This window comes from Dromiciops gliroides, chromosome 6 (assembly GCF_019393635.1).
Source record: "Dromiciops gliroides isolate mDroGli1 chromosome 6, mDroGli1.pri, whole genome shotgun sequence".
Classification (NCBI taxonomy): domain Eukaryota; kingdom Metazoa; phylum Chordata; class Mammalia; order Microbiotheria; family Microbiotheriidae; genus Dromiciops; species Dromiciops gliroides.
In genome coordinates this window covers 123,520,976-123,540,002 of record NC_057866.1, presented here as the reverse complement: position 1 = coordinate 123,540,002, position 19,027 = coordinate 123,520,976, and the positions used below count along the sequence as shown (strand labels likewise).

Genomic DNA, 19,027 nt, shown 5'->3' with positions numbered 1-19,027 from the left:
AAAGGGGAGCATGTCATGAAGGGCTTTTAAAGGCAAACAGAGGATTTTCTATTTGATCCTAGAGGTGAATGGGAGCTGCTGGATGACATGACATGATCAGACCTGCATTTCAGGGGGATGACTTGGATCGTGGAGTGAAAGATGGGTTGGAGAGGGGCAGCTAGGTGGTGCAGTGGATAGAGCACCGGCCCTGGAGTCAGAAGTACTTGAGTTCAAATCTGGCCTCAGACACTTAACACTTAACTAGCTGTGTGACCCTGGGCAAGTCACTTAACCCCAATTGCCTCACTTAAAAAAAAAGAGAGTAGGAAGAGAAAAAAATCAGTAAAAATAAATATAAAAAAAAAAAGATGGGTTGGAGAGAGGAGAGACTTGAGGAGTGGAGACCATGAAGAAAGGGAGATTTAAGTTGAATGTTGAAGGGACCCAGAGAATTCTCCCCCCTCCTAGATTCTCATTTCTTTCTGTGTCCTGTTTCAATACCCTTTATCTCCAGATCACTGGAATCTTTAGGAGACACCTTGATTCACTGTAGCTAACTCATAGTAGGTTGAATAACTCATAGTAAAAAATTGATAGTATTGGTTTTTTTCCTGAGGCAGTGAGATTATGAATAGGTTATTGGGAGAGGCAGCTAGGTGGCACAGTGGGTAAAGCACTGGCCCTGGATTCAGGAGCACCTGAGTTCAAATCCAGCCTCAGACACTTGACACTTACTAGCTGTGTGACCCTGGGCAAGTCACTTAACCCCCATTGCCCCACAAAAAACCCAAAACAAAACAAAAAAATGAATAGGTTATTGGATTTGGAATCAGGAAGGCCCAGATTCAAATCCTACCATAGACACTACCTAGCTTTGTGACCCTAAGCAAGTCACCTCATCTCTCTGCCTTAGTTTCCCCACCTGTAAAATGAAGGGGTGAGTGGTCGTTTTCAACACTCAATCTATGAGCCTATGTTCTATAATATTCAAACTTTATTTTCTGAGGAAACAGAACTTTAAAGAAATATCCATACTTAAAGCAAAAATCATACATTGTACCTTGGAGGGTTTTAAAAATTTACTCAAATGCAGCTCTGTGAAGAGCTTAGGTCTTAAAAATAAAACTGAAACAGCCAAGAATTTTTCTTCAAGCTTAGCTGCTTAACACAGATAAATGTCCTCATATTTTATACTTGTCTATCTTTTTTCCCCCAGGGCAATGAGAGTTAAGTGACTTGCCCAGTTAGTAAGTGTCAAGCATCTGAGGCCAGATTTGAACTCAGGTTCTCCTGAATCCAGGGCTTGTGCTCTATCCACTGTACCACTTAGCTGCCCCCTTTTCCATCTTTTAAAATAAACATTTAGGCATGGTACTTGATTTTAAATATACAATTTTTTTTTCTGGAAAATGGTGAGCAAATAAGTGAATTTCTTTTCTTTTCTTTTCTTTTTTTTCCAGATCTCTTTGACAACTACATGCAGCAGGATGCCCATGAGTTTTTAAATTATTTGCTAAACACTATTGCAGACATCCTGCAGGAGGAGAAAAAGCAGGAAAAACAAAATGGGAAGTTAAAAAATGGCAACATGAATGAACCTGTGGAGAACAATAAGCCAGAACTTACCTGGGTACATGAAATCTTTCAGGGAACGCTGACCAATGAAACGCGATGCTTGAACTGTGAAACTGTAAGTTTTAGGATTTTTTTTTCATGTTGTAAATTGTGTGTGTGCGTGTGTGTGCGTGTGTGTGTGCGTGTGTGTGTTAAGGGCTAAAATTCTAGCTAGTCTGTCTAAAATATCTAATGAGTGGTCGCCAATAAATTATAAGCTTTAGCAAGTTAGACTTTTAAGCATTTATTAAGGAGAATAAGAATTTGGTAAAGAGAGAGAGAAAGGCCTAGATTTCTATCTATTAAAAGGAGAGCACATTTCTAGCTCCCTCCTCTGCCAGCGTCCAGAGGAAAGAGACAGCGAGACTGAGCGCCAGTCTCTTCCTTCCTCCTCCCACTAGCCCGCGTCACTTCCTGAGTCCTGGTCTTGCCCTCAAAGACCTTCCCTTCATGGGCAGAACTCCTCTACAGTAAGTATCCAGCAGGTGGCGTTATTCCAATCATTACAGTCCCCCCTGTTGTTCCTCAAGAAACAAAATGTTTCCTTGACGGAACAGTAAAAACAATATGATAACTATTGCTAACTAATAATATGTGAACAACAATATAGAAAAGAAAGAGAGGAAAGTTTTGTCCAGAGGGGCGTTTTTTTTGTCCTCATGAACCGACGCTTTGACATTAGTCTTGCAAAGGGAGGGCCTCTGCAGAGAATACATGTTACAGATGGTGTATATTATAACAGAAAGAGAAAAAAAAAACAACAAAAACAACAAATCAAAACTGTTCATTTAAAGTCTCTGAAAGTCTTTTCTCAGATGTCCTCTAGGTGTAGTCGTGGAATGGAAGTCTTTTCAGGGGTTGATGTGTGGATACTGGTAATCAGCCAGGAAATTTCCTACAAAATTGAGCTTAATACAACTTTAAAATAGCTTTGTCAATAATCAAATCAAACAATGAAAGTTCTCAAAAACATGTCTAAGGGAATACAGAATCTTAGTTGTTACACATGAAACATATAATAAAACAAAAATTGAAACATTCTTTAAAATTATAATATTACTATAGTCCCCCCCTTATGGAGGGTAATTGAGAAGACAATTGCTGCAATATTAATTATTAAAAATAATTTTTTATCTTTGTTTCATCACTTTTTGCATCATCTGCCTAATTATCCTCATGCCATTATGAGAAATTTAAAAATCTAATATAATTGGTAACAGGTGTCAAGGCCAAATTCAACACTGTATTTATCATGACACCTGAGATAATTATGGGGGTTACCATAAAAGAACAGAGAAATGATGGGATATGAGCATTCCCACACTTGAGCAATATGTACTGCCCATACAGTATGCCAGGCTTAAAATAGGTGGATGGAATATATGTCCAAGCCACCGAACATATTGGAAGAAACTGAGTCAGACTTAATCAGATGCATGGGATTGAGATGTCCATGGCATCAGGCATATAGGAGGGAGCATAGAAGCCAGGTGTAGGAGCGAGATGGGTGGGATGAATACTTCCAGCCATCTGTACAATATTGTGGGGAAAAATAAAATAAAATATTAAACCAAGAGAATCCAACCTCAACATTTGTCAAAAGCCGTTCCCTCGGCCATACCTTGACTTCATGCATGTCTCCCCTCATGTGACAGTTCAGTGTCTGCTCTTGCATGTATTCCTCTTGTGATTGGATGGCATCTTGGCCAACTGGCATCTGATAACTCAGAATAAAGGCAATTAATGTCTTAAATGATAAGTTCCCATAATCCAAGTCTCATATGGATTTAAAAATTGAGGATAATAAATGATTGCAAAAAATGTGAATACATCTTGACTCAGAACACAATATATAATTATGCAACAATTTCAAATAATACCCCTTTTTTTTTTACTTAGTATACAATTACTTTTGTGAAAAATCAGAACATACTTAAATACAAGTTAAAGCACAACAGAATCTCAAAGAACTTTTTTTTTTGAAAAAAGAAAACTTTTACAAATGTTCCCCTCTTTTTTTTTTTTTTTTGGGAATATGCTTATCAAAAATAATACTTCTAGAATCAATTTACACTTGCCATGGCAACCAATTTGCCAGGGAAATGCTTTAAAGAGTTTGATCAAATAATCAGTTGAGGAAAAAAAAATAACAAAAACAAACAACTCAGAATATGGGAGCACAATACTCCTAGAATTAACATTGTATTATGAAATCAAAACCATGTTTCAAAATTAGATAGATGAATGAATAGAAGAAAATACACATGGAACAATAAAATACAGTGAAATTCAAACTAAGGAAATCTAAATGAATATGAACTTAATATTAACGAGTATTACAAAATATAAACTTGATCGCATGACTATAAAAAGCTTTTACAAATATTCTCCTTGTTTTAAAAACTAAATATAAAACACAATCTCAAAAGCATGAAAATCTCTATGAAAATAAACCCATACCATTAATTTCAAAATGTATATGTGATAGCATAGAAATCCTATGTAACCTCTGAACTGATATTAATACTCTGAGTGAATTCAGAACACCTTTGATTCCGATATCTAAAATCCCCAATACTCATATCAATACCTTGCTGCTTACTTCTACATTTCTGTAAAATATATACCCTTCCATGGCAAAAGAGGCAGAGTCTTGAACTATGTTGATTGTCATTCTTATTCGGCTTAAGTTTTTCTTCTTTAACCCCTCTATATTGTCTGTCAGCCTTTTCACCATACAAATGCTTTATAAGATTACTAATTAAAGACAAAAGCAGGTTAGCAAAATTATGAACAAAACAAGCATATCTGGAATTTAAAGGGCTTTCTAAGGTTGTCTCAGAAGCACAGCCAGGCTGGGGAAGGGCTGAGCCTGAAGCTGCAAATGCAGGTAGAAAAAGTTGAGCATGCGCACCAGATCTCTGGACTTCCCAGGCAGGGGAAGCTATGGGCTTGGCCATAGGAGGAGTAGAGGGTGGGGTCTGGAGAGGAGGGGAGGGACCAGAGCAATTTGAATCAGACTTGATTTTGAACTCAGGCCTGGATTCCTCTTCCCCCACTTTGCCTCCAGGTGCTAGGGGATTAAAAGCTTCTAGAGGGTGGGTCATTGCCTCCAGGCATGCAAAATTAAAGCAACAATTACTGTTAGAACTGGGAAAAGCTGCGGGAATCTTTTCAGGTTTCTCTGAAAAAGCATGGTTGGGAGAGGGAGAGATATTTCCTTGTGTGAGTAAGTTGCTGGCTCTTTTAACAAAAAGAAAAAGAAAAATAGAAAATCCACAAAAACAAAGCATTAACATGATCTTATCTCCCATTTGTCTGGTTAAACAGACTAAAATCAAAAATAGGATAATTAGGGAGTTTAAAAGGTCCATTCGAAAAAATTCAAAGGAAAAACACAGCCAGTACACCAGTACTTAGCAGTTAAAGGGAGAGGGAGGGGAAATTTCTTACCCAACCAGCAGATCAGAAGAAGACTGAGGGTTAGCTTTCCTCTTCGTGGTCAGCCATCTGTTAAGGGCTAAAATTCTAGCTAGTCTGTCTAAAATATCTAATGAGTGGTCGCCAATAAATTATAAGCTTTAGCAAGTTAGACTTTTAAGCATTTATTAAGGAGAATAAGAATTTGGTAAAGAGAGAGAGAAAGGCCTAGATTTCTATCTATTAAAAGGAGAGCACATTTCTAGCTCCCTCCTCTGCCAGCGTCCAGAGGAAAGAGACAGCGAGACTGAGCGCCAGTCTCTTCCTTCCTCCTCCCACTAGCCCGCGTCACTTCCTGAGTCCTGGTCTTGCCCTCAAAGACCTTCCCTTCATGGGCAGAACTCCTCTACAGTAAGTATCCAGCAGGTGGCGTTATTCCAATCATTACAGTGTGTGTGTGTGTGTGTGTGTGTGTGTGTGTGGACATTTATATGGATGGTCCTTCCTTAAATAGCAACAAAAATATCCCCAAACCTACTGTAGATGAGGCACTATATTTAGCATCAAAATGTTCAAATGTCCAAGCTGAATGTATATGTAGTATGTATGTTTAGATGTATCCACATGTGCATATATATGGAACTCAGAGATAAAACATGGTCTCTACCCTTGAGAAGTTCACATCCCTACAAAGTATAAATGCTTAGGTAAGTCTGCCTAAGCTAGTTAATTCAGAACTTTTTCTCATGTCGTTTAATCATATTTTTCTCATCATGTACTTGTGAAGTTGATTTTTTTTGAGCCCAACTATAACACTTTTCATTTGTTTTTAGTAAATTTCATCTTCCTAAATTCATCCTTTTGCATTATTTTTGTATTGCTGCTTAGTTATTCACCATAATAGTTATTTTTTCCACATTGGTCATCTGCAGATTTGATAAAATACCATTTGTATCTGAGGTATTAATAAAAATGTTGAAAAGCAAATGGCCAAGCAACATCTCTTGGGCACTGCACTAGAGACTTCTTTCCAAGATGGTAAAAAAGCATCAATAACTTACTCTTTCAGTCTATCCATTCATACAATTTTGAATCCATCTAAATAATCTAACATTTAGCCCTCTGCATATTTTCCTTAAGAACAGCTTGAGAAGGGTTGTCAAAAATGTTAAAATAATGATTAGAAAAGATTGTGAGTTTTGAAAATTTGTTATATGAAGTATTGTCAGTATGCCTACTCATTGTAGAAACAATTGAGTTTAGCATCTAGGTAGCAAGGATAGTTAAATGAAATAGGAAGCTATAAGATGGTATGTACTGTTGATAAGACTTATCTCTGAGCCTCTAATTCCCCTTCCCACCACATTCAGTTGTCAAAATTATTTCTTGTACTGTTTTCACATTAATAAAGTTGATTTTAGGGCATGTTTGGTGCTGCTTGCCCCCAGCACCATGATGATTAGTTATGACTCTGAAAGGAAGAGCTTTTATAAGATTATTCTACTAGTTCGGGTAGGTGATATTGAGGACCTGTGGGAGTTATGCCAGTGATAGCAGAGAAGAGGAGGATGAAGTCACAAGAGATTACAGTTGTGGAGGTAAAATCAACAAGACTTGGCAACTGATTAGGTATGAGAAAGGGGAATGAATCAAAGCTAGTATACGGTTTTAAAGACTAAATGAAATTGACAGAAATAATGAAGTCAGAAGGAATTGTAGGTTTGGGAAGCAAGATGATGAATTTGGTCCTTAGACATATTGAGTTTGTTGTAATTCTTTGCCCAGTGTCCGATGTTGTTGGCTGTGGAGAGCTTGAACTGCTGTTAACAGAGTTGTAAAAGATAAATCTTATTGAGTATGTGTTCTGTCCAGGGCAGGTATGGACTTATGGAATAGAAGATACTTCGAATTAAGGGAAAAAAAGTTATCAATGACTAGATTTGTGAAATCTCACAGTGGGACCAAACTGCAGGAGACTGTGCTGAGTAGATTAGCCCCTGGAGAGTTGTCAGCATGATAAAAAGAACTCAACGTTTCTTCTAATTGCAAAGAAACAGCTTTTAGCCTCGTGTTCTGGAAAACAATGTTGTTTTTCTGGTTCTTACCCTTTGGAAGTCAGTTGGGAATGTTGCCTGTGCTTGCTGCACAAATGTCAACAGAAGGATTTGTAGAGACAGAGCTGGTTTCATTCTCCTTTCAGAAGTGCCACACAGAGACTCTTTTCCAGCTAACCTTGGTGAAGTTACTGCAGAATAGAAAAGCCTGGTGATATTCCCTCAGTTTTACACTGGTTACTCTTTTGCTTCATTCCTTACAAGTCCTAAGTCAATTGAATCTTAATACACACACTTTCTTTATGTTTAAATTTTGTCCTCTTGCCTCCAAGGTCATCTGGAGTAAGGCTGCAGACTAGTTTTGCCACATCTGTTGTTCCCAAGGCTTTTATTGTAGCTTTATTCCTATGCTAGGACAGGATGTTGTTTCAGAAATTATTGCTTTATTTAGTTCCTGATCTGTGTGGCAGGCTTGCATCCAGTTTCCCTGAGAACTTAACTTTTTGTAGGTGGTTGGGGCCACCTCATTGTCATTGCCTTTATTCTTAGCAGCTCAGTATGCAATTGTTAGTGCCTATTATGTAGATAACTTTATCTATCTCTCCCCCTTTCCTACAAGACCCTGAGTGTGGTGGAAAGAGGAGAGGAGGCGAGAGACCTGGGTTCTAGTTCCACCTCTGATACTTAGTTAAGTAACATTGAGTAAGTCATTTGGGATCTTTGCTTCATCACCCGTAAAATGAAGGACTTGGATAGATTCTCTAAAGTCTGCTCCATCTCTGTTCAGTCCTGTCTGACTCTTTAGGAGAGATACTGGAGTGGTTTATTTCCTTCTCCAGCTCATTTTACAGATGAGGAAACTGAAGTAAATAGGGTTAAATGACTTGCCCAGGGTCACACAGCTAGCATGAATCTGATGCCAGATTTGAATTCAGGAAGATGAGTCTTTCTGATTCCAAGCTCAGTGCTCTGTTTCACCAGTTAGCTGCCCTTCCAGCTCTTAATAAGCTTTAATAGCCAGGGACTGGTCTCTCGTAGGCCTCCCTTTCACTGTACCAGGTTCTGGGTACTGTGTGGCCAGGATCTCATCTCTTTAGTCCCCACTGAGAGTTCACTTTTATCAGTTAACCAGATTTAATTAAATAGGAATGTAATAACAGTAACAATAGATTACTTCCCTCTCTCCCACAAGAGCAGACCTTCTTATGTCAGACATCCGCATAGGGGGAACAAGTGGGCCTAGGATACACTCATGAAGGGGGATATTTACAGGAAACATGGATGACCAAGACAATACGTATGGGGCTGGGGTGGGGAGGGCAACTCATGCTTCTGATACATACTGCAAGGTTGCCATTATCTTCTACTCATATCATTGTGCCGCTCTCTGCTCAACCTCTCCCTTCTCTCCCCCCAAGCATTGCTCTCTGTGGTTACCTGCCAGGTGTTATGTCTCAGGTGCTCCCTGATGAACAGTCTCACTCCCTGGTGGGTGTTGTATCTCTGGCCCAGCTGTTCTCTTTGGCTACACCATCAATGAGTGTGGGGGATGGGGAAGTGTACTTTGATAAACCTCTTCTCTTCAGGGTGGGCTACTGCTCTTTTGTCTTGCTGAAAGGAAGGCAATAACTTTAGTCTGCTTTTTCAGCTTCCTCTTATATCTTAGCTATGGTTGTCAACTGAGGTAATATCCTTAGAACAACCTGTAACTTGTTGCTGTCCTCCCAACCACTTGATTAATAACTTCTTTCGGGGAAGGGAAGGCTATGCAGCTACTTAGCCAGTACTCTTAGCCAGTAACAATGAAGTCCTCTCTTCATTTCTCAGGTAGTAGAGTTGGAGCTCTTCCCTTCATCCAGGCTGTACTAGAAGATAAGAAGCCTAGCTCGAAGTCAAGTCTATTCTTTGAATTCTTCTGTTTGACTCTCCTGTACTCCCTTGGTCTCTACTATCTCCTCTGAGTCTCTCTGTTCAGCTGCCTTCTAACTTAGGGTCAGAAACTCATTTTAGTTCTTGGTCAGTAGAACATGCCCAGGACTGTGCTTCTTCAAGTGGAAAAAGGAGATGAGTAGTAAGCAAGGAAGACTCTTTCACCTCTGCCCATTGGATTTTTGTGCCCCTCTTATGCCATTTGACCTATTTTGTTTTTTAAGATGTTCTTTTCTTCAGCCATTTTTCAGCTTCCTTTACCAAGCTGTTGACTCTTTTTTTCCCCATTATTTTCTTGCATCACTGTCATTTCTTTTCTCAATTTTTTCCTCTACCTCTCTGGTCTTTTGCATTCTTTTTGACCTCTTCCAGGAGCTTGTTTTGGGCCTGAGACCAATTCATATTCTCCTTTGAGGCTTCACATCTAGCAGTTTTGACTTCTGATCTTCCCTGTGACCATAGCAGTTTTCTCTGGTCAGGATCTTTTTTTTGTTCTTTGCTCACATTTTTAGCCCATTTCTTTCTTTTTTTTTTTTTTTAATTGAGGCAATTGGGGTTAAGTGACTTGCCCATGGTCACACAGCTAGTAAGTGTTAAGTGTCTGAGGCCGGATTTGAACCCAGGTACTCCTGACTCCAGGGCCAGTGCTCTATCCACTGTGCCACCTAACTGTCACCTTAAGAGAGGCATTTTAATAAAGTGGCATATGTGGAAGACCGATTATAAGGGATTTATCATTACCCTCTCACCTGCCCCCCCCATGATGTCATTGGTCCTTTTTGAGAATGAAGGACCAACAACAACAAGCAAGTGGGTAAGTGTGGCAAGACTGTAAAGTATGTGGAAGGGGGAGAACATAAGAATACAAAGAAGGAAGAGAGGGAAGGGGGGGAGAGAGAGAGAGAGAGAGAGAGAGAGAGAGAGAGAGAGAGAGAGAGAATGAATGCACGTGGACATGAGCATAGTTTGTGAAGGTCTTTAAAGCCAAACAGATTGATCCTGGAGGTAATAGGGAGCCACTACACTTTATTGAGTTGACATGCTTAGAGCTGTACTTGGGCAACCAAGTGGAAGATGGACTGGAATGGCCAGAAACTTGAGGCAGAGAGACAACCCAGAGTTTTATTGTAGTACAAGTATAAGGAGAGGAAAGTCTCTGCCAGGCTGGCAGTTGTGTGAGTGAGGGAAAGGGATGTATATGAGAGGTGAGTAATGGTAGAAACAGCAAGATTTGCAACAGATTGAATATGTGGAGTGAGTGAAAGTGAGGTACTGAGGTTGTAAGCCTGGTTGACAATAATAGGAGAATTTAGATAATAGGAATGTTTTAGGGGAAAGTTAATGAGTTCTCTTTTGGACTTGATGAGTTTTGAGATGTCCAAGAGACAGTTGGTGATGTGAGACCAGAGGTCTCAGGAGAGGTTAGGGCTGGATATATAGGTCTGGAAGTGATCTAAATAGAAATGGGCTCAATGAACATTGAGCCCATGGGCTGGTAAGATCACCAGTCAAGATAGTATAGAGAGAGGAGAGAGCCAAGACAGACCCTTGGGGGATATCTATGGTTAATGGGTCCAACCTGGACACTGCAAAGGAGATTGATAAGGCATGTGTAAATAGATTAGAGAAAAGCCATGAAAAATAAAGAACTGAGAATATCCAGGGGAGGAGGGTGATTGACAGTCAAAAGCTTCAGGGATGCCCAGAAGGATGAAGATTAAGCGAAAGGCCATTAGACTTGGCAAGTAAGAGATCATTGCTAACTTTGGAGAGAATAATTTCTTTTAAATGATGAAGTTGGTAGGCAGATGGCAGAGAATTTTAGAGTCAAGATGTGAGAAGAGAGGAAGTGAAGGTACTGTACTTAGATGGTTTTCTCAAGAAATCTAGCCCAGAATGGGAGGAAAGACATAAAATAATAGCTAGAGGGGATGGTAAAAGTTTTTTAAGAATGAAGGCGTGAGGGGCAGCTAGGTGGCTCAGTGGATAGAGAACCGGCCCTGGAGTCAGGAGTACCTGAGTTCAAATCCGGCCTCAGACAATTAACACTTACTAGCTGTGTGACCCTGGGCAAGTCACTTAACCCCAATTGCCTCACTAAAAAAAAAAAAAAAGAATGAAGGCGTGGACATATCTGCATGGTGAAGTAGCAGGGAAGCAGGTTAAAGATTAATGAAGGAGTGAGTATGATAAAGAGTATGGGGATGGAGTAGGACAAAGGGTACAGATACAGTGGTTTGCCTTGACAAAGAGAAGGGCTACTTTTTCATGTGAGAGTGGTAAAGGAGGAGATGGTGGAGGAAGATATCTGAGTGGTGTAAGATGAGGAGGAGGGAAAACAGAGCTCCTGGTTCATGGCCTCAATTTATTTTTTTGGTGAAGGGTGAAGCCTGACGACCTTTGGTGAAACTTCTGAGGTGAGCAAGACAGCCATTCAGTTAGGGAAGTGTCAAAGGATTATTTTGCTTCAGTGAGGGCCCAGATGAGATTCTGTAACATAAATTTGTACCGGACACAGTCAACATGGATCTTGTTTTTTCCCAGTCACTTTCAGGAGCCTGTGAATAGGATGGAAGGCAGTATATTTGTAGGGTTATCCAAGTTTGGGTTTTGGCAAAGCCTGATTGGCACTGGTCCAAGGGAACAAGGGACTTGAGTATAAAGGATGATGTAGAGTTGAAATGACTTATCCAGGGGTTGAGATAAGGAAGGGAAGAGAGGATAGCTAATTTGGGAGTAATGGCCTGAAAAAAGAATTGAGGCACGGAGGAATTGGAGGGCATAGAGAGGGCATTGCTGTGGTGGATAGAGCTAGCCTTGGAGTCAGTAACATTGGAAATAGAATGTCTTCTCAAGCAGTTACAAGCTGTGGAAGCCTGGAGAAAGCCCTTTACTTCTGTACCCCTCTGTTACCTCATCTGTAAAACTATGATAATACCTCACAGTGTTGTTCTAAGGGCCAAATGAGATAATTATGCAAAGTATTTTGCAAGCTTTAAAGCGTTATATAAATTCCAGTTATTGTAGTTATCGAAGCATCTTCTGCCACTCATTGAGACCTAGCTCCCTGCTGTTAGCACAACATATCTGGCCACCCTTTCTAGTGCTGATTAAAAATAGGTGCATAATTTTTTTTTTTTAAGTGAGGCAATTGGGGTTAAGTGACTTGCCCAGGGTCACACAGCTAGTAAGTGTTAAGTGTCTGAGGCTGGATTTGAACTCAGGTACTCCTGAATTCAGGGCCTGTGCTCTATCCACTGTGCCACCTAGCTGCCCCCCTAATTTACTTATGAAAGCACTCTTTATGTCTAAATCATTCTTTGATTTTGACCTTATTTGGTATACAGGATGAGATGTTAGTCCATGCCTAGTTTCTGCCAAACTGCTTTCCAGCTTTCCCAATAATTTTTGTCAGATGGTGAGTTCTTGCTCCACAAAGCTTGGATCTTGGGGTTTATCAAACACTAGATGACTATGGTCATTAAATTACTGTCTATTCTGTACCTAATCTATTCCACAACTTTTTAAACTTTTTCCACTCAAGACTCCTTTTTTGCTAGAAAAATTTTTATGTGACCCCAGGTATACAGGTATATAAACTAGGTATACAAATCAAACATTTTCTGCCAAATTTTTCATGACCCCCACATTTAGTTATGTGACCCCATATTGGGTTGAGACCCACAGTTTAAGAAGCTGGGATCTATTCCACTTATCTATTCCTATATTTCTTAGCCAGCACTGGATTGTTTTCATGATTATCACTTTGTAATATAGTTTGAAATCTGGTTCAAAAGACATTCATTATGCACCTATTTTGGGGCAGCTAGGTGGCACAGTGGTTGGAGCACTGGCCCTGGAGTCAGGAGTACCTGAGTTCAAATCCAGCCTCAGACACTTAACACTTACTAGCTGTGTGACCCTGGGCAAGTCACTTAACCCCAATTGCCTCACTTAAAAAAAAAAAATTATGCACCTATTTTTAATCAGCACTAGAAAGGGTGGCCAGATATGTTGTGCTAACAGCAGGGAGCTAGGTCTCAATGAGTGGCAGAAGATGCTTCGATAACTACAATAACTGGAATTTATATAACGCTTTAAAGCTTGCAAAATACTTTGCATAATTATCTCATTTGGCCCTTAGAACAACACTGTGAGGTATTATCATAGTTTTACAGATGAGGTAACAGAGGGGTACAGAAGTAAAGGGCTTTCTCCAGGCTTCCACAGCTTGTAACTGCTTGAGAAGACATTCTATTTCCAATGTTACTGACTCCAAGGCTAGCTCTATCCACCACAGCAAGCTGCCTCTATAATTGTCCAGTTACTTCTTTGTGTTTTGTGTACAAATCGAATTTCCCCAGGAGATCTTAAGTACCTGTCATTTATATCTTTGTGTTCCTAGTACCTAGCACTTAATAAATGTCGAATTCAAAAGAAGGGGAGGAGTCTCTAAGCCCCTGTTCTCTATCTGATCCATCCAAATGACTGCTAGTCTCTGTCAGATTAGTGCTTTTCTGTCACCTCTGTATGACCTTGAACAGGGGAAGCAAAGGGACCTAGAAAGAAATGACTAGCTGGAGTTGTAAGTTACAGTTCTGCATCTGAGGTTTAAACTATTATTTAGTGAAAGAAGAATTTGAGATTTATCTGCAAAGTATTTTTTTTTCATTCTAAACTTCTTTCCTTTTAACTCCTTTAAGACTCGGGAATGGTTATTTTTAGTTACAGTTTAGATAATTGCAAGTAAAACATGATTATTGAAAACTTTAGCCATTATGTAGCCTTGAACCCAATATAATTTTTTTCTTACTACAGGTCAGCAGCAAAGATGAAGATTTTCTTGACCTTTCTGTTGACGTGGAACAGAACACATCAATTACACACTGTCTAAGGTAAATGGACCACGCCATGTCCCTGTTTATGCCTTTTGGGTTAATTTAGTGATGACTAATGAAAAATAAAACAAAATTTCCTTCCTGTTCAGGAAGTGTTTTTGCCCCACTCTTCCCAGATTTATCATTTCATTTCCTTCCCTCCCTCCTGGGATGAATTGAAAGCAAGAGCTGGTATTGAAAGAGATTCGTAGAGAGCAAAAGCAAGAGAATGCACTTGAAGGTTTTTTGTTTTTTTTTTTTTGTTGTTTTTTTTGGTGAGGCAATTGGGATTAAGTGACTTACCCAGGATCACACAGCTATTAAGTATCAAGTGTCTGAGGTCGGATTTGAACTCAGGTCCTCCTGAATCTAGGGCTGGCGCTTTATCCACTGCGCCACCTAGCTGCCCCTTGAAGTTTTTTTTTTAAAAAACTTTTAAATGTTTGATGTTTTGTTTAATCTCTTACATGTGAGATATATGGCTTTTGCTTTTATCAATCAAAGTTGTATAAATATATTGGCTTTGTAGGAGGAAGGGAAGGAAAGAAAGGAGAAAAGGAAGAATTTTAGTTCTATGTGTCAGAAACTGTGCTAAGTGCTGGGGGTAAGAGTACAAACAAAACATCCCTAAACTCAAGGAACTTATACATTTTAATCAGGGAAGACTTCACGTAATAGGCAACTGAAAATGAAGGTACCCAGAGCAGAGGAGAGAGGCATGATCTTGGAGTCCAGAGAAAGTCAGGAATTGGGCTGAGAGTGGAAGGAAGGCAGACTGGGCCTGGGCCTCTACAAAACGGAGGCTCCAAGAAGAACTCCCCAGTGAGAGAAAGCAAGGTAGATATTGTGAAGGGATCTCCCAAGGTGAGCTGGATGGGAGGGGTACTGATTGGCTATTCTAGGTGCTGAGGGAAATTCCAAGATAAGCCTACAGTAGAAAGGATATGGTTTTAAAGTCTAGAGTAGGTTAGGAACAGGGCGGGGAGATAGACATGGACGGACAGACATATAAACAGATATGGTGGTCATTAGGAAGGGATAGCTTGCAATGAAATCCCATTAATTTTTTTTTTTTTAAGTAAGCTCTTCTGTGTTATTTTTTTTTTCTTTCCTTTTTTCTTCCTTCTGAGTTGGCCTTGAAGGAAGGGTGGGAATTGCCACATGGATATAGATGGAGAGCCCATCTCAGGGATAGAGGACTGTGTGAGCACAGCTGTGGTGATGAAAGGAAGCCACACACCAACTCCCCTACTGGAAAAAAAGAAAAAAACTCATAATAGATATGCACAGTCAGACAAAACACACTCTGAGATTGGCCACATTCTAGAATGTATATTTCATTCTGCATTGTGAATCCATTCCCTCTCTGTAAGGGAGTAGGCAGCAGAATTCTTTGCTAATCCTTTGAAATCATAGTTGGTCATTACACTCATTGATCAGAGTTCTTGTCTTTCAGAGTTTATTTTTACAAGGTTTTTATTTTATTTTTGTTTTGTTTTGTTGGGCAATGAGGGTTAAGTGACTTGCCCAGGGTCACACAGCTAGTAAGTATCAAGTGTCTGAGGCTGGATTTGAACTCAGGTCCTCCTGAATACAAGGCCAGTGCTTTTAATGATTTTTTTTTTAAGTGAGGCAATTGGGGTTAAGTGACTTGCCCAGGGTCACACAGCTAGTAAGTGTCAAGTGTCTGAGACCAGATTTGAACTCAGGTACTCCTGACTCCAGGGCCGGTGCTCTATCCACTGTGCCACCTAGCTGCCCAAGGCCAGTGCTTTTAGCCACGGTGCCACCTCGCTGACCCCAAGGTTTTGATTTTATAAATTGGTCTCTTGGTTCTTGTATAGTTTTGTTTTGTTTTTTAAAGTGAGACAATTGGGGTTAAGTGACTTGCCCAGCGTCACACAGTTAGTAAGTGTTAAGTGTCTGAGGCCAGATTTGAACTCAGGTACTCCTGACTTCAGGGCTGGTGCTCTATCCACTGCGCCACCTAGCTGCCCTCTTGTATAGGTTTTATGGGTTTGTTTTTTTTTGTTTGTTTTTTTGGTTTTTTGGTGAGGCAATTGGGGTTAAGTGACTTGCCCAGGGTCACACAGCTAGTAACTGTTAAGTGTCTGAGGTTGGTTTTGAACTCAGGTCCTCCTGACTCCAGGGCCAGTGTTTTATCCACTGTGCCACCTAGCTGCCCCTCTTGTATAGTTTTAAAAAATGTTTCAGTGACCTTTTTATTTTTCCTTTTGGGTAATCCTATCACTAGACCTCTTCTCCCACCCCTCTTAATTGTAACAAATATTAATATTTAAACAAAACAAAATCCTATACTGTCCCAAAATGTATGTCTCTCATTCTCCACTTTGAACCCATCACCTCTTTCTAAGGAGGTTGGTAACATACTTAATCTTTAGTGTGTGTTTCAACCTCTTAGTTGATCATTGCATCAAGCACAGTTGTTAAGTCTTTCAAACTTGTTTTTCTTTACAATTTTATTATTGTATAAATTGTTCTTCAGGTTATGGCCACTTAATTTGGCATCAGTTCATATAAGTCTTCCCAGTTTCTCAGAATTCTCCCTTTCCTCATTTCTTGGAGTGTAGTAACAGAATATTCTTTATGTTCTTATATCACGATTTGTTCAGCTATTCTTCAATTAATAAGCACCCCCTTAGTTTCCAGTTCTTTGCTATAACAACAATGAAATAAGCTGCTATAAACTTTCTTGTATTTAGGAATAGTGCCTTTCCTTTCTCCTTGATTTCCTTAGAGTATCACACTAGTAGGAGTAGTGCTGGGTCACAAATTAATATTTTGAGGCACACATCTCCAAATTGTTATGACTTTCTCATTAACAGAACTCCTAGAGAATAGACTGTACTAAGAGAAATGGTGACTTGCACACATTCTTCCACTTTGTTCGTGCAAAACGTATTTGTGCCCCCTGTCGGTCAACTGCTTGAGAAGAGGGGTTGTAACATCTGGAATTGTTATAACTTACTAAATGTTCTAGTGGGTTACTGTGGAATCTTTTCTGAATGCCTTTAAAAATAGCTGAGATTCCCATCTGTCTGCGGTGGTTTAGGCTAACAAATTGACTCTGAAATCTTTCCTTGTCCTATAACTCTTCCCTTCCCCAGGAATTTCATCATGTTTCCCATGCCTAGTCTTTACCCATTAACGATCAAACCTGCCTGCTCCTGCAGACACATGCTCTCAAAGTCTCCAGAGCTATACAGCTTTTGCAGTTTTTAGAACCAATCATAGGGCCTCCAGGGAAGTGTGCAAGGCAGTGTGGTCAGTAGAAAGGGCTATCAGACCAGAAAGTATGTCCCTAGATTCAGAAGAGGGGTTCATTTCCTGCTTCTTACTAGATGTGTGACCTTGGCCCAAGCAGTTCATCTCTTAGGGTCTTTCCTTTTTTAGCTGCAAAATAAAGCAATTGGACCAGATGACCTCTAAGTTTCCTTTCCAGCACTACATCTCTTATCTGTGTTCCTAAGATCATTCAGGAGGAGAAGGAGAAAGGATGTGGACTGGAAATTCCCAGTTCATCCTCCATATAATGTCACCACCAAACCCGTGCAGACCCCTGCAGATTCCTTGGAACCTCCCTGACAGTCCCGGCCCCACTTGGAGAAAATAGGTTGAAGCTAGACAGAGAGACAGACTCTCTATTCCTGTTCTGTGTTTTATTTCCACTTGTGTTTGTTTTGAGACATAGTTTATATTAGAAACTTGAAGGGTTTTCCTTATCATCATGTGCACACCTTTTCTGAACTGAGAATCTCTTTGATTTAAAAAGTACAAGGGGTCGGACCTCCTCTCCTTTCCAAAGTATTTAAGATAGCTAATTTCAGCAATGCTTTCATAGACCATTCTTCATTAAGGAGTAAGGAGCTTTTTATTCCTCATCTGTCACCTTCAGTAATATTCTTTTGGAAGTACTAATACTTACTGTGGAACCAAGACCCCTAACAGTACTTGACACAGGCTTCATTCATTCAAAAACAAACAAACAAAACTATTTGTCTTTCTTCTCAGGTGTTTATCCAGGCAAGTAAGCCTGGATTGTCAGGGAGGAGTGGGGTAGGAGGGGGGAGGTGCAGATGAAACAAAACATGTTTCATAGTCCCAGAACAGAGGAACAGAGGATAACAAAGCTCTCTCAGTGACACCGAGCAGAAACAAGGGTTGCATGTGAAATTATGAATCTTTTTATTACTTAGAACTTGCTTTTCCTTTTAAATATATAATGAATTATACATGTCATTTTCAAAGCTGTCTCACTTGCCTGTGTTTTCTGTCATTTTTGGTTATTTTTTTTTCAATTAACAAGCATTTATTTTCTTGCCCTCCTACCTCTCTTCATAATTATCACTCTGGAATCATGGATCAGAGTTCTTAAGTCTTTCAAAGCTGTTCAGTTTTACAAGATTGCTGTTATTATATAAATTGTACCCTCCAAATAATGATTACTTACACACAATTTAAAAAAATAACAGAAATTTGTAAAGAAAGTTGCAAAGTATTTTAATCTGTTATTTCACTTAAGCTTCAGAACAATCTACTGAGGTATTATTAGTCTTATTTTACAGATGGAGAAACTGAGGCTCAGAGAGATTAAGTGAAATGAGCATGGAAGTGGGAAGTGTCATAAGTGGTATTTGAACCCAGGACTTCCTGGTTCTGAGTCACTCAACTTTGTAAACTGCAAAGTAACATATCCCACAAACCTCCTGATAGCTAATTAATTGCCTTCTGTAATAGGTTCATTGTTTGCATTTTATGGTCTCTGTGCTGTGTTTAGTAGACAGAAGATATATCTTAATTAAGGAGTCCAAGTATGGAATTAGGAGATGAGTTTTAATCCTGGCTCTATTGGATTTGTAGTACCTTTTGCATCAGAAACATTACATTAAAGTTAGGTTAGATCATGAAAGCCTATTTAACCTAGAATGTAGCAGAACTGTTACCAGTGGCATTAATATCTATGCCTGAGATTTGGGCATCAGGAGCAAGGATCCATGTGCTATTTCTAAATATATCTCCTCTCCCTCCCCCCACCCCCAACAAGGTAAACTTTGTCCTTGAAACAAGGAATACAAAGGGGGGGGGCATGGGATGGGAGCTGTAGGAGAAAGACAGCAGAATCTACATAAT

The 19,027-nt window shown here is 39.7% G+C and overlaps 1 protein-coding gene across 2 annotated transcripts in view; it reads left to right on the top strand.

Annotated features, from left to right (window-relative positions):
* USP46 (ubiquitin specific peptidase 46) overlaps positions 1–19,027 on the top strand; it is a 77,887-nt gene that overhangs the window by 41,000 nt on the left and 17,860 nt on the right. For both annotated transcript variants that reach the window (XM_043971421.1, XM_043971419.1), the window contains exons 4-5: positions 1,443–1,672; positions 13,818–13,894. In XM_043971421.1, the coding sequence (XP_043827356.1) occupies positions 1,443–1,672; positions 13,818–13,894 (307 nt within the window). The remainder of the gene's footprint in view (positions 1–1,442; positions 1,673–13,817; positions 13,895–19,027) is intronic.